The 19,790-nt window shown below is 44.3% G+C and overlaps 1 protein-coding gene across 1 annotated transcript in view; it reads left to right on the top strand.

Annotated features, from left to right (window-relative positions):
* Positions 1-11,960: 11,960 nt before the first annotated feature.
* The window catches only part of LOC107123869 (1-phosphatidylinositol 4,5-bisphosphate phosphodiesterase beta-2-like), a gene marked incomplete at its 3' end in the record, with an annotated part of 27,981 nt that continues 20,151 nt past the window's right edge, over positions 11,961-19,790 (top strand). The window contains exons 1-2 of the mRNA XM_015427210.1: positions 11,961-12,218; positions 16,508-16,585. Coding sequence (XP_015282696.1) covers positions 12,135-12,218; positions 16,508-16,585 — 162 coding nt within the window. The remainder of the gene's footprint in view (positions 12,219-16,507; positions 16,586-19,790) is intronic.

The raw sequence follows: 19,790 nt of genomic DNA, 5'->3' as shown, positions 1-19,790 counted from the left end.
TATATTTCATCCTCTTTTAAAGTAATCTAAGCAGGGATTTTAACATAGCCCAATTATGGCAGAAAGCTGGAACAATCCCAGATAATTATACAATTGCAGTGGCCCAAGTCTGGCAGGGCTCCAGTTCTGCAGCAGGCTTAGCATAATTGTAAATCCAGACTGTTGGGCCGTAGCCCCGGTGGAGCCAACCGGTGAGCATGCTGCCCCACTCAGAACACTGCTTTGCCATGCCTCAGAATCTTTTTACAAAACAGGCATTTAATTTGTGACAACAACTTACATTTCAAAGCTTGTTTTTGGATCAGGAACATTTCTGGCAGATTTTAAGTGGTGGCCAGTACACCTTGAAATGGTAGGTCTCTGCTTTGCTGAGCCACCCAGCTCTGCTCACTTAAGATTTGTCTGGTACAATAGTTCCCCCCCCCAGATCACAATCACTTTTATCATGTTAACCTTTTAAAATTCCTCTTTAGCTATGGGTGATCAAGGATGGTCAAAACCTACTGGTTTGGTTCACGGTCGGCTCACTGGTTACAGAGACACTTTTTTTCTCGATCAGTTTAGCTGTTTGAAAACAGTTCTAGGTTGTTTGTTGGGTCACTTTCCGTGTATTAAAACAGCACAGTACAGAACAGAGTGTTTCACTCAGGCACATTCTCACACACGGTCCAGTGGCACTCCCCTGCTCCCTCCGTGATGTCTCTGCATGCTGCTCTAGTGGCCAAACATATAAACAGACAGTGAGCAAATCAGTCAGTCAGCCAATGATCATAAATAAACACTGTATTTGTTTTAAACCCTTATTGTTTGGTGTTCATTTAAGTCTGTGTTACTGACAACATTTTGTGCATGTGCATTCTGGTGGAGCCTTTGGGAAGGTGTCGTTCCCCACTCATGTCATTTAGTTACCTGGCCTGACCATCCTTGACTCTAGGCAAGATTGCCTCATCTCCTGTGCCGATGCCTTCACAAGGAAAGGAAAGGAAAGGAAAGGAAAAGGAAAAAGAAAAAAAGAAAAAGGAAAAAGGAAAAAGGAAAGGAAAGGAAAGGAAAGGAAAGGAAAGGAAAGGAAAGGAAAGGAAAGGAAAGGAAAGGAAAGGAAAGGAAAGGAAAGGAAAGGACACTCCACTGCTACCACCCAGTGTCCGGCTGCAAAGAGGATGGTGGGCAGGTCAAGAGATCAGGAGGCCACAGCATTTGAGTTTGGTATACTTTCTGGCATCCCTACTGATGACGAATATAGCAGAGTGCTTTTAGGGGGTGGGGGTGGGGGCTTCAAGAAGGTCATATATGTTTAAAAAAAATCTTTGTTACAAGTAGGTTAAAGCAACTTTAAAATCTGGTCTCAAAATAGAAGCTTGTATATAGTGTATTAAAATCACATCGATGGTTAAGTGGGAAGTTTTTGGTGGGTCACATGGGGCTATCTTTCCTTTGCCATGCCTTTGAAGTCCCACTGAGAAATGTATCAGCACCACCTAGAGGGGAAGGCTAGCTATGGCATTTAGAAACCAGGACTATTCTGAGAAGCACATATACCCGGGTGGCCAAACTGTGGCTTGGGAGCCACATGTGGCTTTTTCACACATATTGTGTGGCTCCCGGCAGGGTGGCTGGGGAAGTGAGGGAGAGGCATGCCTACCCAATTGGCCTTCCCTTCCACAGCTCCTGTTCCCCTCCCTGGGTCGGCTTGAGGCAAAGGGGGAAGCAAAGAAAGAAGGCAACTTTGGTGTAGTGGTTAAGTGTGCGGATTCTGATCTGGGAGAACTGGGTTTGATTCCCCACTCCTCCGCTTGCACCTGCTGGATGACCTTGGGCAAGCCATAGTTCTGTCAGAGCTGTTCTTGAAAAAGAGCAGTTTCTGTCAAGAGCTCTTTCAGCCCCACCTACCTCACAGGGTGACTGTTGTGGGGAGGGGAAGGGAAAGGAGTTTGTAAGCCGCTCTGAGACACCTTTGGGTAGTGAAGAGCAGGGTATAAATCCAATCTTTTCTCTTCTTCTTCTTCTTTAAATGCGTTGTCAAAGCACTCCCCATCAAGCCTATAAATATCATTGGACAAATAAATATTATCAGTATCTGTTTTTAACCCTTTTGGTTTTATTTTTGGCAATCTCATTTAATGTTAATAAAAAGCATATTTGCATATTTTTCAATAAAAACGTGTGTAATATTTCTTCGTGTCTTGCAGCTCTCAAACATCTGATGTTTATTCTATGTGGCTCTTATGTTAAGCAAGTTTGGCCACCCTTGACATATACTCTAGCCAGAGCTCTTTAAGAGAAGAAGCCATGATCAAACTGGATGATCTCTATACTTTGTCTTCAATATATATTATAGCTGTCTTATAACACCTTTTATATTTTGAGTTGGGAATTTACTCTCAATTCATTCAATGCATTGTATTCATTTTGAGATGTATTATTTATGCTGCTCTGTTACAAGTTGGAAAATGTTGTCCTATGAAAATTTAATAAAAACATTTTAAAAAATGATGTTCTCCTGAACTATTTCAGCTAGGTATGGATGGCCATGGCCTACAAACAGAAGGGAACGAAGCTGAATGTTTGTGCTCCCTGAGTTCTAGGTAGGGCTGCCAAGTCCATCTTCCACCCCCAGCAGGGGACTTTGGGGGTGTTCCTGGAGGGGGCGGGGCATCCCCGACGTGATGATGTCACGTTGGGGACATCCGCCCCCCCCCCATGCGCCAGATCTCCAGAAACAGCAGTTCCCTGCCCTTAAAGGAGCCGGCGTTTCCCTTTTAAATGCAGGAGCCAGTGTTTCCCCTTTAAGAGCAGCCGCATTTCCCTTTTAAGAGCACGAAGCTGGCATTTCCCTGCAAGCTTGTGGAGATCAGGCTTGGGAGGAAACACGGGTTCCACACACTTAAAGGGAGAGAGATGGGTGGCTGTGGGTGTTGGGGGTGAGGCTTCCCCCGCCGGCCATCTGGCCGGCGTTGGGGAGAAACCCCCCAAAAAACAAACAGGGGACCCCTGGCAAACCGGGGGGGCTGGCATTGGCAACCCTAGTTCTAGGTTAATGGATGTTTTGGCATTTGTTCTCGCCAGTCTCTCTTCAGGTTTCAGTCTCTCCAGCAATGAGCTCAAAAGAGTGCTAATCAGAGAACACAATATGATATGTGCAGTCCCCCTTCCCATTGGCTCGAGTGGCCCTGGATTGTGCCCTAAAGGTCCAACCACCTCCCCAATTAGGGCAATATCAGGGCTATTTTTGGGCAGGAACGCACAGGAACGGAGTTCCGGCTGGCTCCCAAGTTGGCCACACCCAGCAGGAACTCATTAACATAATAGGCCACACCCAACAGCAGAAACTTATTAGGATTGGCTACATTAGGGGTGTGTGGCCTAACGTGCAAAGGGTTCTTCTTGCTACAAAAAAAAGCCCTGGGTTTTGACAACAAACAAGGTGAACAGAATAAGGGGCAAAAGGTGGGTGTGGCTGGATGACCTAACTTCTGGTAACATGGGGGTGTGGCCTAATATGCTCATGATCTGTGTTGTTAGGGGTGTGGCCTAATATGCTAATGAGTTTCTGCTGTTGGGTGTGGCCTATTATGCTAATGAGTTCCAGGCAATATCATTTCCATGGCCTGCTCTCTGTACCTGTGATAGTAAAGGTACAATTCAGGTGTGATTCTTTGGACATATGGTGGTGTACACACAAGCCTAGCTGTGCTCCTGCTGTCCCTTCCCTGGCTACCTGCACAGCTGAGTGGGCAGCAACTTAATTTTGTTTTCAGCTACAGCTGAACAGTGTTTTGTTAGAGCCTGAATCTGCCCTGGAAACAGGAGAAACCACATCAACTAGACTAGGAGAGAGTTAGGACAGACAGCACTGCTGTAAAGCTTACCTGTATTGCAGAAATTCATAGTAATCTGAAATAAACGAGAGCAGAATGATAGCATTTTGTGGAGAGTGTATGTCAGGTTTTCATAGATTGCACACTGTAGAGTATCAGATTGGAGGAGTGACAAGCAACCTATCACAAAATGGATAGGGGACAAAATTCTGCACTGCAAGTTGAATGTTTTTTATTTCTGTAGCAGTCCTGGATCAAGATCTGGGAGGACCCCAGGATTATGGTATGTGTGTCTTACTTCTTAAAGCAAAAAGAAAAAAGATTGGGAGTGATAATAATTAATAATTATCATATGGCATTGTGTGTAGAGTAGCCAGGAGATCCTGAGATTGCCTGGAAGCCACGTGTCCTAGCTCTTAGCGTTATGCTAGTGGTAAGCTGGACTTGTTTTAAGGGCTAAGAAAGCTCTGAAAGAACAGTGACTGGCCCAAGATCACCCAGCTGGCTTCATGTGAAGGAGTGGGGAATCAAATCCAGTTCTCCAGATTAGCTGCTTTTAATCACTACACCAACCTGGCTCTCTGGGAGTGATAGACAGCAAGCAGCACAGCTCAGTACAACCAAAGCCTTTGTTTTCATTGAGATTTTCAACTTGCTTGTTAATGTCTATGAGTGCCTAATATTAGTTAGGCATCTATGTTTGAAAAAAATGTGGAGACACATAAGATCATTTTGACTCAGCATCTAATTGGCACATCCTGAGGCGTCTGGCATTAAGGTACTGCACTACAAAAATGTTTTGCTTGCCAAAAACTGAGCACAAATAAAGGGTGGTCAGAATTGCAGGTGATATCATAGATAAGTGAAGGACAGGGCATGCTGACCCAGCATGAATAGGACAGTGCATTGAAAGAGGTTTGGAATACTTTGCTCACCAGAATATTATGACATCTGTTGTACAATTTCATGGTGGTGTGTGTAGTTTCACAGACTGGCCACAAGAGGGCAAAATAGAAAGGAGATGTTTGCATATAAAGCCAGGAATCCTCAGCTAGGTGTAAATAAAGAAAAAGGAACGTTTGGGGTATGGCAGTGGAGTCTGAAAGTCTTTCTGATCCTTGGCTGCAGCACAAATTAACAAGCTAATTGGGGGGGGGGGCAGTAAATTACCAGGTTGTAATTTTTAAAATAATTATTTAATTGCACGGGTGAGAAGGTTGTGGCAATTGCTCTTTCCCACCTGTCCCCCTCTCCTTCCTTCCTTCTTCAGTTTGACTTACTGCAGGTAGGGGAGGGAGGCAGAGAGGGTGACAGCAGCCATGGCTAGCTGATTTCTTGCTTTACTGGTGCATTTAAAGACAAATGCTCATTCTCACAGTTGCAACCTGTTAGCCTTACCTCTGAAGGGTTCCCACCTCCAGGTGGGCCAGGAGATCTCCTGGAATTACAGTTAATCTCCAGACTACAGAGATCAGTTTCCCTGGGTAAAGAGGCTGCTTTGGATGGTGACATTAGAGGTCCCTGTCCTCCCTAGGTTCTGCCCAAAATTTCCAGGAATTTCTGTTGGAATTTGTAAGTTCTCTCTCTGTACTCATGAACTAATTTATTGTTTGTTTATGCATGTTGATGTCTTAGACAGTTTAAAGTTAGAGACCCAGTGGGGAATCCTGCATGTAGTTGCCACCAGAGCAAGATGACAAAATGCATAATTAGCACTGGGATTCTCCAATTGGGTAATCAATACTTTGGGGGTGGAGTAGAGAGTAAGCATTGGGTTTCAGGTTTATTGCTCTTTGTCCTTCTTTAGTTCATCTTTGCACGAGCTATAGAAGTCTCTAAGAAAAGATGTAGGTTAGAGAGTAGGTAGACAGGATGATTTTCCTGTATTGTTTTGTTACTTTCAACTCCCAGTTTACCCTCCCTCCTTAGTAAAGTCTCTTTGTTTAAAAGGTAATACAGGCATTCTGCTGCGTTTATTAACTCTGCATTTGCATGGAAATCCCTAGCAATTCCCCAGTCCAGAGTTGGCAGCCCTAACCCAGAGGGCATATGCGAAATGCATTAAAAACAAAAGTAGGCCAGATGTGTTGCTCAACCCCTGCATTTAGTACTGACACGCAGACTGTGGGTTTCAGCTTACCCCAACCTTCTTACAGTTTCCTTTTCTCTTCCTGTCACGGCTATAAAGATGGCAAGCCAGCCTGTGGCCACCACTCACGTTACCCTGTGTGGGCCTGCTTCTTGGCACTTTGCATGAAGCCTCATTTCTGCTCTCCCTATTAATGCCTGCTGTAATTGTGGTGGTGGTGGGGAGTCTCTTCAATAAGTAGACTCCATGAGACCACCTGTTCTCATAAAGTTCAGCCACAGCTTTCACTAGATGGCCTTAGTTTTAGGTGACATGCGGAGGCTGTGACTGCACATGTAATAGTCTGTGTACTTTTCCCCCTCCACAGTTTAACTTTGAATATTACCAAAAAAAAAAAAAAAGCCACAATCCAAATGTGAGTGTGGATTCAAATGGCAGCGGTTTTTTGCAGAGCCTGGAGCCACTCTTTAGACCCTAACTCCAGGGATATGTTTCTCTGTTAGCAGCCAAGCCTTGTAATGGATTCCAAATGATAAAATTAGGGTGAACACTGTGAGATTCATAATAGGAAACTCTCTAGGAAAATGTTGTCCCCAAACAGAATCTTTCTTATTATAATCAGAAAACTGGCAAAAGCCACCACTCCAGCTGCAGTGAGTTCCCAGCGACAAGCAAGTCAGCAGCATTTAAGTGCCTCTTAGAATCAGGCAAACCACTGGGCCCCTTTTCTCCCTTTTTCTGATTGAGAATCAGGCTGGTCAGGATAACGTTTCATTTAATTCAGAATTGCCATAATGGAAAGGCTCTCCTGTCCCTCGATATAAATTTGTACTTGTGAAAGATCAGTTTTTTAAAATAAATAAAATAAGAACTATGAACAGTGATATTTCAGAGAAATGTGAAAAGGTAACGGCAGCACTATTGCCCCCCACGTACAGCACCCCCTAAACATGTATACTGAGAAGTGAGTCCCACTGGGTTCAGTGGGGCTTACTCCCTTGTTATTGTGCTGGGCCTGGGGATTGCACTTTTAACCCTGGTGCTCTGTCACAGTCTACTCATCTAGTTGTAAGCAGCACTGCAGTTTGAGTGAATGAAGCAATCAACCATGGACTGTTTCACCATAAAGCCAACTGCCACATGTACTCACTTGTCCCTTGCATATTATATAAAGAAGGTCATATGGATTGGATTAACACTTTACTTGTGTCTTCACAGGACTGCACCCTTGTTACTCAGAACCACACAATGTAGACTCTCCAAAGATTAGAATATACACACGTATGGATATACTTCTGTCATACCACACTTCGTAATGAAGCAGGGATATGGAACATATGTATTGTCAGGAGATGGTTACATTCTCAGGATGCTTTGTGCACACATTGTCCCAATCTGCATCTAGCATTTGCTCAGCTGTTTTACCAAACCCACACTGGAACAGAAAAAGATGTGGCTCAAAACCACATTCAAATACCCTGGGCCAACGCCGTATTGACTGCAGAGTCACCCCTGAATGGCCATAAAATGACCATAAATCTATGCAGACGGTTCCATAAAACCGAGAGATCAAATGAAGTGAAAGCGGCATGCAGTCTGGACACTGCCATAAAATCCAATAATCAATCAAAGTGAAAGCAGCATGCAATGCAGAAGGGAATTTCTGTTCCAACATGGGTTTGGTAAAATAGTAGATGCAGATCGGGCCATTTTCTGATGTGAGACATTCTGTAATATTATGTCATCTCTTAGCATTAGATTTTGAACCAGAGTTCAGTTTTAATCCCAAGAGTTACAATTTTGGATGAGTTTAGGTAGGAAGGAACTAAGAAGGGTCTATGCAACTTTGTGATACAATGCAACATGAAAGGAATGTCCAAAGCCACCAAAAAGGCCAGTTGTTAGATCGCGCTAACAACGGACTCGTAGAGTGATTCAGCAAGTGATTCAGCTTTATTAGAAGTAACGAACAAGCACTCAACTCAGTAAGAAACCAGAACAGAAAACAGTGGGAGCTTATGCTCCTTTTAAACATAACCGGGCTAATGTAGCCACGCCTATTTACAAATAACAACCAATGAGATTGCTTGGATAAGGGCCAATGGGAGTCTTTCCCTCCTAGGGAATGGTATCGTTCTGATTGGTCGCTGTTACGAAGCGACCAATAGGAAGTTCGCTCAGAGGAGCCCTGGTCTGGCTCGAAGCTTAACATGGGAGTCCTATGAGGTGATTCATGTAATCATTTCAATACATTACACCAGTCACTTTTCACATTAGTAATTTGGTAGTGCACTTTACGAAGAAGGCAAATTAAACTTCACTTAACAACTGTATCTAGCATGAAATACTCCTAATGGGAAACTGTTTCAATGCACTGTTTCAGTGGTGTGTGGGGGGGTATCTAGTCTTTTAGGAGAATATCTCTGTTCTCTGTGATATGATGTTTTTGCATGGCACATGGAATACAATCATGGCTGAAAACTAACACCTGATTTTCATAGCAGGAAACTTGTGGAATCCCAGCCTGCATATGGAAAGTACTCAGATGCAAATAAGATTGTTTAAACAAACTGTGTTTGGCTTTATTCAAAAGAGGCTAAATGCTTTTGGCAAACTCCACACCAGTTTTGTTTGCTCCTTTGCCTCCTTTGCCAGTGGCAACACATACCTTTCCCCCAATGCAGAAGACATCCTTCTGGAAACATTCTAAGCCTCCCAGAGATGACAGGGCAAGAGTGTGGAGTTTAAAGTCAACAAAGCTCATTACTTAGTTTACTAGGAAAAAGGCCCGTTGTGGAAATAAATACAACGACCTCTAGAAAGAGGCTCTGGGCAGGTGCCCTGGCCTTAGACACTCAGTGTCAATTTGCTGTGGCGACCTCAACAGGGTATAATGACACTGAGAGTCCACCATTTTCTCCAGAGGAACTGATTTCTGCTACCTAAAGAACAGTTGTAATTTTGAGTGATCTCCAGCCCTCACCTGGAGATTGGCAACGATGGTTCCTCAGAAGGGAATAGTTGATTTGGAGGGTGGCGTCTATGGCTTTGTACCTGTCCGAGGTCCCACGCCTCCTGAAACCTCACCCTCTTCAGGCTCCATCCCTCACATCTCCAGGAATTTCCCACCTGAAGTTGGCAACCCTATCTCCTTCCCAGCCAATCATCAACCTACCTTTATTTCCCCCTCACTCTTCAGCTTTCCACCCCCCACACACCTGCAGCCTCTTCCGTGCTCTGAAGCCCTGACTGCTACGTCACATTGACTTTCATACGGGGGCCACCTCAGTAGCGTATAAAGATACAGAGCCCACCATTTTCTCCAGGGGAACTGATCTCTGCCATCTGGAAAGCAGTTGTAATTCTGAGTGATCTCCAGCCCTCACCTGGAGATTGGACTCATTTTACCTCAGAAGAGCTAAACTGGTTAGAATGTTAGAGGCAAAAGCCAATCAAGTCGCATATGCAAACGACCCAAGGCAGAGGCCAATGAGGCTGCATATGCAAATAACCTCTGTGTTCTGACTGGCTATGGGGGGGGGAGGAACTGCAAAATGTTTAGAATGTTGGAGGCAGGACTCAGGCAAAGCAGCCAGTGGATAGGGAGACCCTCTGAATGACAGATCAGAGAGCGAACTGATTTTGGAGCGTGTGGAATGTTCTAGAGAAGTGCCACTACCATTCGGCTTTTATTTATAAGGGAGATTATTCTATTTTAACTACCATGGGGCATCAAGAGGCCCCTCCGACCCAAGTCCCAGCATATCTTGGCCCGTCTCTGGTTCTGGCTCATTTTGATGCAGGACACCCTTTTGTACACCATTAATGCCTCTGTGCACTTCTATCTTTTTAGCTGTGGTGGAACCAAAAGCTATTCACAGTTGCTGCAGGCTACTGAATATCCTTTTGTATCTGCTGAGAGCACAAAACTAAAGTAGGGAATTCCAGAGGAGAAATGTACAGACAGAACCATAACCCCATTCCCACAGCAGTGTGAGTCAATAAGGGCATGAAAAGTCTATTTGATACCATTTTAGTTGCTGTGGCTTTGCTCCAAATGTCCTCGATATTGTAGACTGGTGAGTTACTGAGAAGTCAGATATCAACTAATTGCCACCCAGAATACTGGTGCCTTGGATTCCCTGGAAGAAACCTAGGGACTGTTAAAGCAGCTTAAGTCACACACCTAGAGCTCTATGGGTATTTTATTTCATTTATAGTTACAGTCTTTCACTGTCCCAATATTAATCTTTACTCATTTCTTGTTGAGGTGGGCTTTATCATCCTGGAATCGCTGACTCAGGGTTTTTTCCTGCAGAAAAGATGAATTTGCATAATGCATCCATGCACCCATGCTTCCATACACAACCCAGTAAAGTTCATGTGGATTGCATGGAGGGACAAGGTGGCAGGAACCGTGAGATGGGTTTGCCAAGTAACTGGGCTCCCGATCCTTGAAGCAGCCAGATTTGGTTTCTGCTAAAATAAATGAGCTGATGAAATTATCAGCATTTCTAGGCCAATAAACACAGTGGTGCAAACTCACTTTAAAACAGAAGCCTCCAGTAACACAATGGCCAGCCCAAAAGACAACATGAGATTTCTTTCGAGCCCCATGGATGTGGTGGTGAGGGGCCCAGGAAAAGAGTATGAAATACTGATGGATTGTAGAGTTCAGTGCAAAAACTACTGATCTGGATATGCCCAAAGATGCCTCCCACTTGATACTGAATCACAACTATGACCTTTTCCATGCAGGTTATTTGCCCTGGATTTGTTGCTGTTCTGAAGCAGATTTTTCTCCCTACTTCCCCACAGCAGCATGGTGCCTTTGTGTAGCTCCCAAGGTTTCCCTGGCTTCACTTTGTTGTGAAGATTTGGGAAAGATCACGACAAAGCCCAGAAGGCTGCTGTGTGAGCAGAGTCTTCCCTAAGGCTGCCAGCTAGGGTGGCCAACCTCCAGGTGGGGGCTGGAGATCTCCTGGAATTACAACTGATCTCCAGACTAATCACCCATTTATTATTAATGTATCTAAAACATGTATTCCACCTCTCCTGGAGAAAATGGCTGCTCCGGAAAGTGGACTGCCTGGCACTATACCCTGCCAAGGCCCCTGCCCTCCTAAGCCCCACTCTCCCAGGCCCCATCCTCAGATCTCCAGATGCTTTTGAACCAGGACTTGGTAACCCTAGGCCAGCTTTCACATGAGGTGTGGAGATCTCCCGGAATTAAATCTGATCTCCAGACTAAAGAGATTAGTTCCCCTGGAGAAAATGATTGGGGTTTTTTTTGGGGGGGGGACTGTATGGCATTATACCTTGCTGAGGTAACCTCCCCTCCCCAAACATTGCCCTTTCCAGGCTCCACCCACAAGTCCCCAGGAATTCCCCAACCTGAAGCTTGACAACCCTAATATCCCTGGTCCTGCTGACATGGCAGCCATTTTCCCCATCCCTGCAGTGCCTATTGCCCCACCCCCTTCATGGAAGGTTGGGTTCCCAGACTGCCCAGTGCAGGTGGGGGGTCTCCTGCTTTGGGGTGCTCCTCTCCCCCTCAAATTACCTCCTCTTACCGGCAGGAACCTGGAAATCATCGCAACATGCCTACAAAAGCCATACAGGCACATTGGGGACGTCATGGGGCGACGCTCTGGTTTTTGGGCAAATCTCTATGATTTGAAGTGAATTCTATCATAGAGTTCTGTCCAAAAACCAGTGCCTTGTTTGTGTGTGCATGCACATGTGCACTGTGTGCCTGTTCTTAGCTTGGAAAGACAGGGATCAGTACCAAAAAGACCATTCTGAAAATGAGTTTTGAAATTCTTTTAACCCTTTTGAAATACTTTATGAATCAGCTGGTGAGGCTAAGAGGAAAGAAGCAGAAGCATTCATGGGGAAGTTGAAAACAGGAAGCCCTGGCTTGTGGGTTTCTGCAGAGCTTAACTGAGTAGTCTGTTGATCGACTGACAGCCCATCCTACAATCTCTGGACCTTTGCTTTAGCAGAGCTCACTGGTTTGTTTGGGAAGCTGAAAATTTGCCATGCAGATCAGTTTCTCCTCATCCGTCTTTTAGAGCCATCCCAGTGTTTTTTCTAGCTTATAAAACATGTTGGGTTCCTGAAGGAGCAGAGAACACCATGTGAGGAGGCCCAGAGGGCCTGAGGGCAGCAAGGAGGCAGCCAAGAACAAGAGACTCCCGATCCAGGGGCAAGACTGGTGTGCCAAAATGTCAGTGCTCAGCCCTATACTGACTCCCCCTGAGGTGAAGGAATACCTGACCAAGGGAGAACGCTTTATCAAGTGGGATGATGTGAGTATCGTGGCTTTCACTGTAATGGCATGTTACAGTGAACTTAATTTGGGGGTTCCTGGAGGAAAGAAAAAGAGGACTGTTCTTTCAAAGTATGTGTATGAAGACACGTTTTCCTCAGTGTTTGTGGACAACACAGGAATGTTTGTATATATAGCCAAACTAAGGCTGGAAGGTAGGAAAGAGGGAGCAAAGTTCAATGAATATTTGTGATAGGCCTACAGATTGGTTCATGCAATATTTTAATTGTGTTTATGAGCAGTTACAAGTGTTTCTGAAAAGCACTCCTGTGGCCAAGCAATAATAATATTTTTGAATAATCTTAGTGATCTCCCTTGCAAACATGTATAACCTGGGCCAATGTTACGATCCCCAAGTATGTGGTAAAGCAGCAAGGGGGTGAAGTTGAGATAATGGGGTGCCTGAGCTAACCTGTCAAGTTCACATCTGAGGTAGTATTGATGATTACATCCTTGATTGCCTAGTTCTCACATTACATTTGTTCTCTTAAGTATATGTCCAAAGATGGCTAGAACTGCTTGCATGTACAAAAACTGTGTGAACCATCTCTTAAAGTGCAGAAACTCATGTACATATGGAAGGTTGGAGTCACTGGGTTACAAGAGTATAAGTATAAGAATGTGTTATGTGACTGTGGGAAGCTTCTGCTCCCCAAAACAGAAAATACGCCTTTGGTTCTGTATGAGGCACTCTAGGGAAGAGGGCTGTGGGGCCAGAGAACATGTACAGAACTGTGGCAAGGGGGTGAGAGTGCGAAAACTATCAGACTATGAATGACTTCCTTTTCTTATCTTCTTGCTGGAGGTGTGGAGATGGGGGGGGGAGTCTAGTGGCAAACCTATTAGGGAGCAGTTTCTTATACTTAGTTCCTGTTAAGATGAAGATAAGAGCACACTGTGAATTTTTTCAGTTCCACCATCTTTCTGCCTGATCTATTCATATTGAACCAACTGCAGAGCACATTTAAGCCCATTCAGGTCTCTGGATATACAAAAATGCATAGCTTTTATGAGTTATCTACGGAGGAATCTTTTTAAAAGTATAGAATCCTAAGCCTGAATCTGCATATCCCCACATTTCCTGGCATTCTTGAAAGATGCAAAGCTGAAGTAGATCTCATTAATATTACTCTTAGAATCAAATAAATACCTTCAGCAAGTCACAGTTCTATCACCCCCTCTCTCAGCCCCACCTACCTCACAGGACGCCTGTTGTTGGGAGAGGAAGGGAAAGGCAATTGTAAGCCACTTTGAGAGGGTACAGAAAAGCAGAGTACAAAACCAACTCTTTTTCTTCTACCTTGTTACTTAAATTGATGTTAGCACAAATTATTGGCAAATACGTGATGTTCTCACTATTTCTTACTGGAACAAATTACATTTCAGTTCTCAGGACATGACCACTCCTTTTATGTAGAATTGTCACTAAATTCTGCTCCAAGTGGAACTCAGTGTTGACACTGATGAAACAAATCAAGCCCAGCATGGCTCCACAGGCTCAAGGCTGCAGGAGGTCCTACCATGGGTGCAGGGAGGCACTGTGCTGTTGTCCAGTGACATGCTGTAATGTTGTCACCAGGCCACATCAACATAAAAGGCAATTATACATGGACAATTAAGCCTTGTGTGATTTGTAGATTTTGCTAGACTGCAAGAACCCCTTCATATGTCCAGAGTCCTTAAGTGTGGTGCATAAGTCAATGACAGTATCATCCTATGTTACTATGTGATGCCTTGGAGGCTTCAGTGCATGTGTGGCAAGATCTATCATGGCCTGGCATATAGGAATGAGCAGAAAAAGGGAAAATACAGTTTGTTTCAATTCATGGTTCGTGGTGTGTGAGCTTTGTGAGCCACGAACTGTCATCAGTATTTTAGTGCCAAACAAACTGGTTTGGTTTGTGAGGTTTGTGATGTGGTAGAATGCTCCCCTGGCATGCCAAGAACATTGAATTCTCAGGGGATCTCTGGCTAACTGCCCTCCAAGTTTGGTGAGGATTAGATTCACGGGCTCCAAGTTATAGCCCCCCTGAAGAAGGTGCCCCCAGGAAAGTATTTTTGGGGAAATGACAGGTGCAGGTTCAGGATGTTCAGGAGGGTATAGAATGGACCCTGGTCAAGCTAGAGATATCAGTCTCACAAGGGACCTCCCTCTGATGCTCCTCTACATGCCCTCCAAGTTATGTGCAGATTGGATTTAGGGGGTCCAAGTTATGCCCCCCCCCAAAGAAGAGGCCCTCAAGAAAGTTATTTTGGGGTAAATGTCAGGTGCAGGTTCGGAAGTGTATAGAATGAACCCCCTGCAAGCAACACACACCAAACACACAGGCTGGAGAATTCCCCACCCCATTTCTTTGAAGTTTGGTAAACATTGATTGAATGGAAACAGTCTGTTTGGAAATGTATCCATTCACAAACCACCAGGAACCCCTTGAAAGTTCGTGGAAGGTTTGTGCCAGTTGACCTGCCATGAACTTCAGTTAGTGAACCACGAACCAACCAGAATTCATTGTGAGCAGGTTTTTGCCCATCCCTACTGGCACATCAGCAGCTGTATTATGTCCTGCTGCACATGTGCAGAGACTTCCAAATAATCATGTGACAATGTGGGTCAGTGACACTGTCGATTCACCTACCAGTTATATTGGATGTTCTAATTGTATTGAGATCTCTCTTTCCATCTCACTGAGATTAGACTTGGACTTTAGCATCTCTGAAAATAGGTGAATTAGAAATCTAATAAAAGAGAAAGCCTTGTCTTTACAGCATTACTGCCATTTTGACATCAGTTTGCACAATAGAACACAGCCTTTCAAATCATGCTGGATCTTTGCTATAATTCTGTCTGGTGGTGGAAGAGCATGTATGTCTCAGTTCCTGTTGAAAACAGCACTAATTCTGATCTTTTGGAGAAGTAGCTGGAACTGCTGAAGTCACACGAGTGTGTTTTGTTTAGTGTCAGAAAGCACTCCTCACTAAGAAAGTCAGTCTACATTAAACTGATCCATATCTATGTAAAAGACTGATATTCTGCCTTTGCATGACAGTTTCAGTCCATGAAACCTCTAGTAAAAAGAAAGAGAAAGCCTTGTCTTTACAGCATTACTGCCATTTTGACATCAGTTTGCACAATAGAACACAGCCTTTCAAATCATGCTGGATCTTTGCTATAATTCTGTCTGGTGGTGGAAGAGCATGTATGTCTCAGTTCCTGTTGAAAACAGCACTAATTCTGATCTTTTGGAGAAGTAGCTGGAACTGCTGAAGTCACACGAATGTGTTTTGTTTAGTGTCAGAAAGCACTCCTGACTAAGAAAGTCAGTCTACATTAAACCGATGTAAAAGACTGATATCCTGCCTTTGCATGACAGTGTCAGTCCATGACACCTCTAATAAAAAAATCTCAGTGTTAGGAAAGACCTTTCTCGGCCTGAGATTCTGGAGACTTGCAGCTAGTCCAAGTAGAGTATACTGAGCTAGAAGGACTGGAGCCCTGATTCAGTATAAATGAATGCCTTATATTCATAAGCGGCTTAAGAGAAATACTGACAACATGATACCAAAGCTCCTTGCCTATTCTCTGCTGTTGCTGCTGTCCTTATAGACTGAGGGCCACAGTGTCCCCAGAGAAAATAGTCCCTCCAGGATATGTTCTCCCACATAGTATCAGTTTTGCCTCTAATGAGTGGCACTTTTCTTAAGGAAAGCAAAAGAAGCAAACGGATATATTCAGAAGATTTTAACTGTAATATTTCTTTCCCCCCCCTCCCTGGGGGCCTTCAGAAAAGATCATTTCACCTGAATTCTCAGGTTGAAGGGTTTTGACTTTAAACTGCACTACAAGCCTCTTGAGAGTAAGCTGATGTTGCCAGTTTTAGGACTGTGAAGTAGCCAGGTTTCCTTTTTTCTAAAATAAACTAGTGGGTGATAGATGGGAAGATGTTGGGGCAAATAAATTCATGGTCATAATGGCAGAAATCGAACATATCTTTTGTTTTTCAAGAAGAACATTCTTACAATGAAAGAGATGGAGCAGAACAATGGACAGAACCAGATTCCCCTTCCCTGACCAGTTGCAGGACCTTTGTGCCTTTTTAATGAGAGGCAGATTGCACTTCATAAATGTCTATGGACAGAAGTAGGCTCATAGATTTATAGGATGGGAAGAAATTTTAAAGGCCCTCCAGTCCAATTTGTGGATTAAGGGGAAGTTCATCTTCCCCTGGCTTGCACTGATAAATGAAAGTTTCTGATCCATTTTCCTTTCAGGACACCACAAATGCTTCTCCTGTGATTCTACGGGTTGATCCAAAGGGTTTTTATCTATACTGGACCTTCCAGAGTAAGGTAAGTCCTGATCCTTAGTGTCTAACTGAAGATGCTGACATCAAAAACGCCTGCTCATGAGATATTTGAGCATCCATAGGGAGCAATCCTAAGATGGTCTACTCAGAAGTAAGTTCAATTTTATTCACTGGGCCTTAGTCCCAGGAAAGTGTTCTCTGGATTGCAGCCATAAAGTTACCATATACTGAATTGGACAATTTAGCCCAGTACTATCTACAGTAATTGCCAGCAGGTGTTAGGAACACACATAATGAGACCCTGACAGCCCCTTTGTCCTGAGAAGAAGATGCTTCAGGAGGGACTCATGGTCATTGGAGGGTGGTGCGGGAGGGGAAAGAAGTTCCCACTGGTTGCTGTTGTGTTCCAAATTGCCCTCTAGACTGTTCTCCCTACTGTATGGTTCTAAGCTTGTTTTTGACTGTATTTTGAATCCCACAGAGCAGCAAGTAGCTGGGTATTTGTAGGAAAATGGAACAGTGGGCCTCTTCACTTTAACCTCTGCTCAGGATTGTTCTCGTAACAAAGCTTTCCTAGCCTTGCTACTTCAGACCCTTTTTGTTGGAGGTAGCAGGGGTTGAATCCGGGGACTAGCGTGTGCAGTGTGCAGCGTCCTCTCCCAAGCTGGAATGTTATTAGTTATTCTGTGACAGACTGACATGTGCATTTGGGGAATTCTGGAGGGAAGCAGTGAGTCAAATGAGATGGGGAACTGTCTGTATCTGAGTTTGTATGAGCGCTTTCGTCTCTCATGCAATAACATTCTGAAATATTTTAGTAGTTAATTTTTAAGGCCAGACTGAATAGCCGTACTTTGTTTCTGCTCCAGCCAATCCATTATGTACTTTTCCTGGGCAAAATTGCAGAGCAATTCCCATTTTTTTTGGCCTCTGATTGAAGCACATTCTTTTTGTTTTGGCCTTCCTGGATAAATTCCTGGCCTTCCTGGATAAATTATCTGTCTAACATCCCTTTGAGTCTGGTTTCAGACCAGGCTATGGGATGGAGACAGCACGAGTGACACTAGTGAATGACTCCATCTAAATGCAGACAAAAGCTATGCCTCTCTGCTGCTTTTACTAGACTTATTGGCAGCCTTTGATACAGTGAACCATATTGAGGAGTTTGGAGGTAGAAGTAGGGATTAAAGGATGTGTTTTGGATTGGTTTTAGTCAATCATTATGAGCAGGGCTCAGGGCTCAGGGTAAACAAGCTGAAACTGAATCCTGACAAGATAAAAGTAATCTTGACCAGGAAGGCCAAGGCCCTGAAGAACATGGGGCCTCCCACTTCTGAGGTTGCCTAATTGTCTCTCACTGACTTCGTTATGAGGCTAGTATCCTGTTTCCAGCTTTACTGCAGGACACAGCTGCAAAAGGGTGTTCTACCAAAACCACTTAGCTTGGAAGATGGCCCTCTACCTTGATTTAGCTGACTTGGCCACAAATATGCTACAGTTACCTTGAGGCCAGACTACTGTAATGTATAGGGATGGGCATGAACCAGCTCATGAACTATAAAGTTCATGATGAATTTTGACTGGTTCGTGAATTGTGGTTCACGATGTGAAGTTCATTGCAGGTCAAATGGCATGAACTTTCCATGAACTTTCAAGCTGTTCATGGACGTTCATTCTGGTTTGTGAATGGATACATTTCCAAACAGACTATCTCCGCTCAGTCTAAATGTTTACCTAATTACAAAGCAACAACATGGAGGGCATGTAGAAGAGCACCTGTGGGGAGGTGTCCTGTAAATCTGATATCTCTAGCTTGCACAGGATCTGTTCTATACACTCCTCTAACCTGTTTGCCTCACACACCCCGGTTGGAGCGAAGCCTCTTGCTCTCCCCCACAAACTGAGAGGGAGACTCAGGGGCTCTGAGTCCCTAATAAGAGGGTAGCAAACCCAGGAAAGGCAGACTGTGACGAAGCAACTCCACACACGTCTACCCTCGTTGAGCTCCGACGGCCTTAAAGAAAGAGATCTCTGGCTGACTCTCCTCTACCTGCCATCCAAGTGTGGTGAAGATTGGATTTATGGGGTCTGAGTTACTGCTCCCCCAAAGAAGATGCCCCAGGAAAGTGTTTTCTGGGGAAATGACCGCCTATGGTGGCTTTCATATTATGGAATGGTTTGTCTGAGGCTACTGGGAAGGCCCCCATGTGTCAATCATTTCACAAAATGTGCAAAATAGAATTGTACAGAATGTAGGGCCATAGTATAATGGATAAGCTCAAGAGATTGCCTCTATTAGGGATAGTGTGTTTTTTTCCTTCCACTTCTTCAGTCCCAGCCCCACTGCATTACAGTGTTTTACCAGGAATCTTTGCTGTTAAAGACTCAAATGTTATATTTTGTCATCTGCTTGTGGATTGACTTAATAGCTTTCTTTTCCTAGGAATCTTTGCTGTTAGACTGTGATCACACACACTAAATAATTCACTTTCAATCCACTTTCAATGTGCTTTCCAACTGGATTTTACTGTCTGAACTGGCAAAATCCAGTTTGAAAGTGGATTATTTAGTGTGTGTAATCGCAGCCTTAGATTCAAATGTTACCATAATTATTGGATTACTGGTTGACTGAATAATTCTTCTGTGAACTGTGGCTGTGGAAAGAGCCATCAAGTCACAGCTGATTTATGGTGCCCCATATAGTGTTTTCAAGGCAAGAGACAGAGGTGGTCTGCCATTGCTTGCCTCTGCATAGCAACTATGCAGTGGCCTACCTAGCCTATCTGGCACCCTGGGCAGATAATTTTTTAACACCTCCCCCCCCATTTTTTTGCCATCAAGCGGAGTCTCTGGTGACAGGAGTCCCACCTGGACAGGACAGCCTGATCCCTCTCATCAGATCTCAGAAGCTAAGCAGGGCCGACTTGGAGGCAGGCAATAGCAGACCACGTCCGAATGTCTCTTGCCTTAAAAACCCAACAGGGTCGCCATAAGTCAACTGTGACTTTACGGCCAAAAAAACCCCCAAAACCTCCCTCACACCACTGGTGTTCTGAGCAGGGGCTTGGGAAGGCTTCGGTTCTCTATTTTGAAGCCCAAGAGCTGACCATCCCAAACATCTACAAGGCATTTTTAAGAGCTGGGAGTCTGCCTTTGTACTTCCTTTTACTAACTAATACTAGCCAAAGCATCACAAAATAGTGATTGCAAACTTCACCAGACTGGATGTTAAGAAACACACCACCCCC

The sequence above is a fragment of the Gekko japonicus genome, unplaced genomic scaffold, assembly GCF_001447785.1.
Source record: "Gekko japonicus isolate JY-2015 unplaced genomic scaffold, Gekko_japonicus_V1.1 scaffold1077, whole genome shotgun sequence".
In the NCBI taxonomy this organism is placed as follows: Eukaryota; Metazoa; Chordata; class Lepidosauria; order Squamata; family Gekkonidae; genus Gekko; species Gekko japonicus.
The sequence above is the reverse complement of the archived record's forward strand: the minus strand, read 5'-3'. Positions and strand labels throughout refer to the sequence as shown.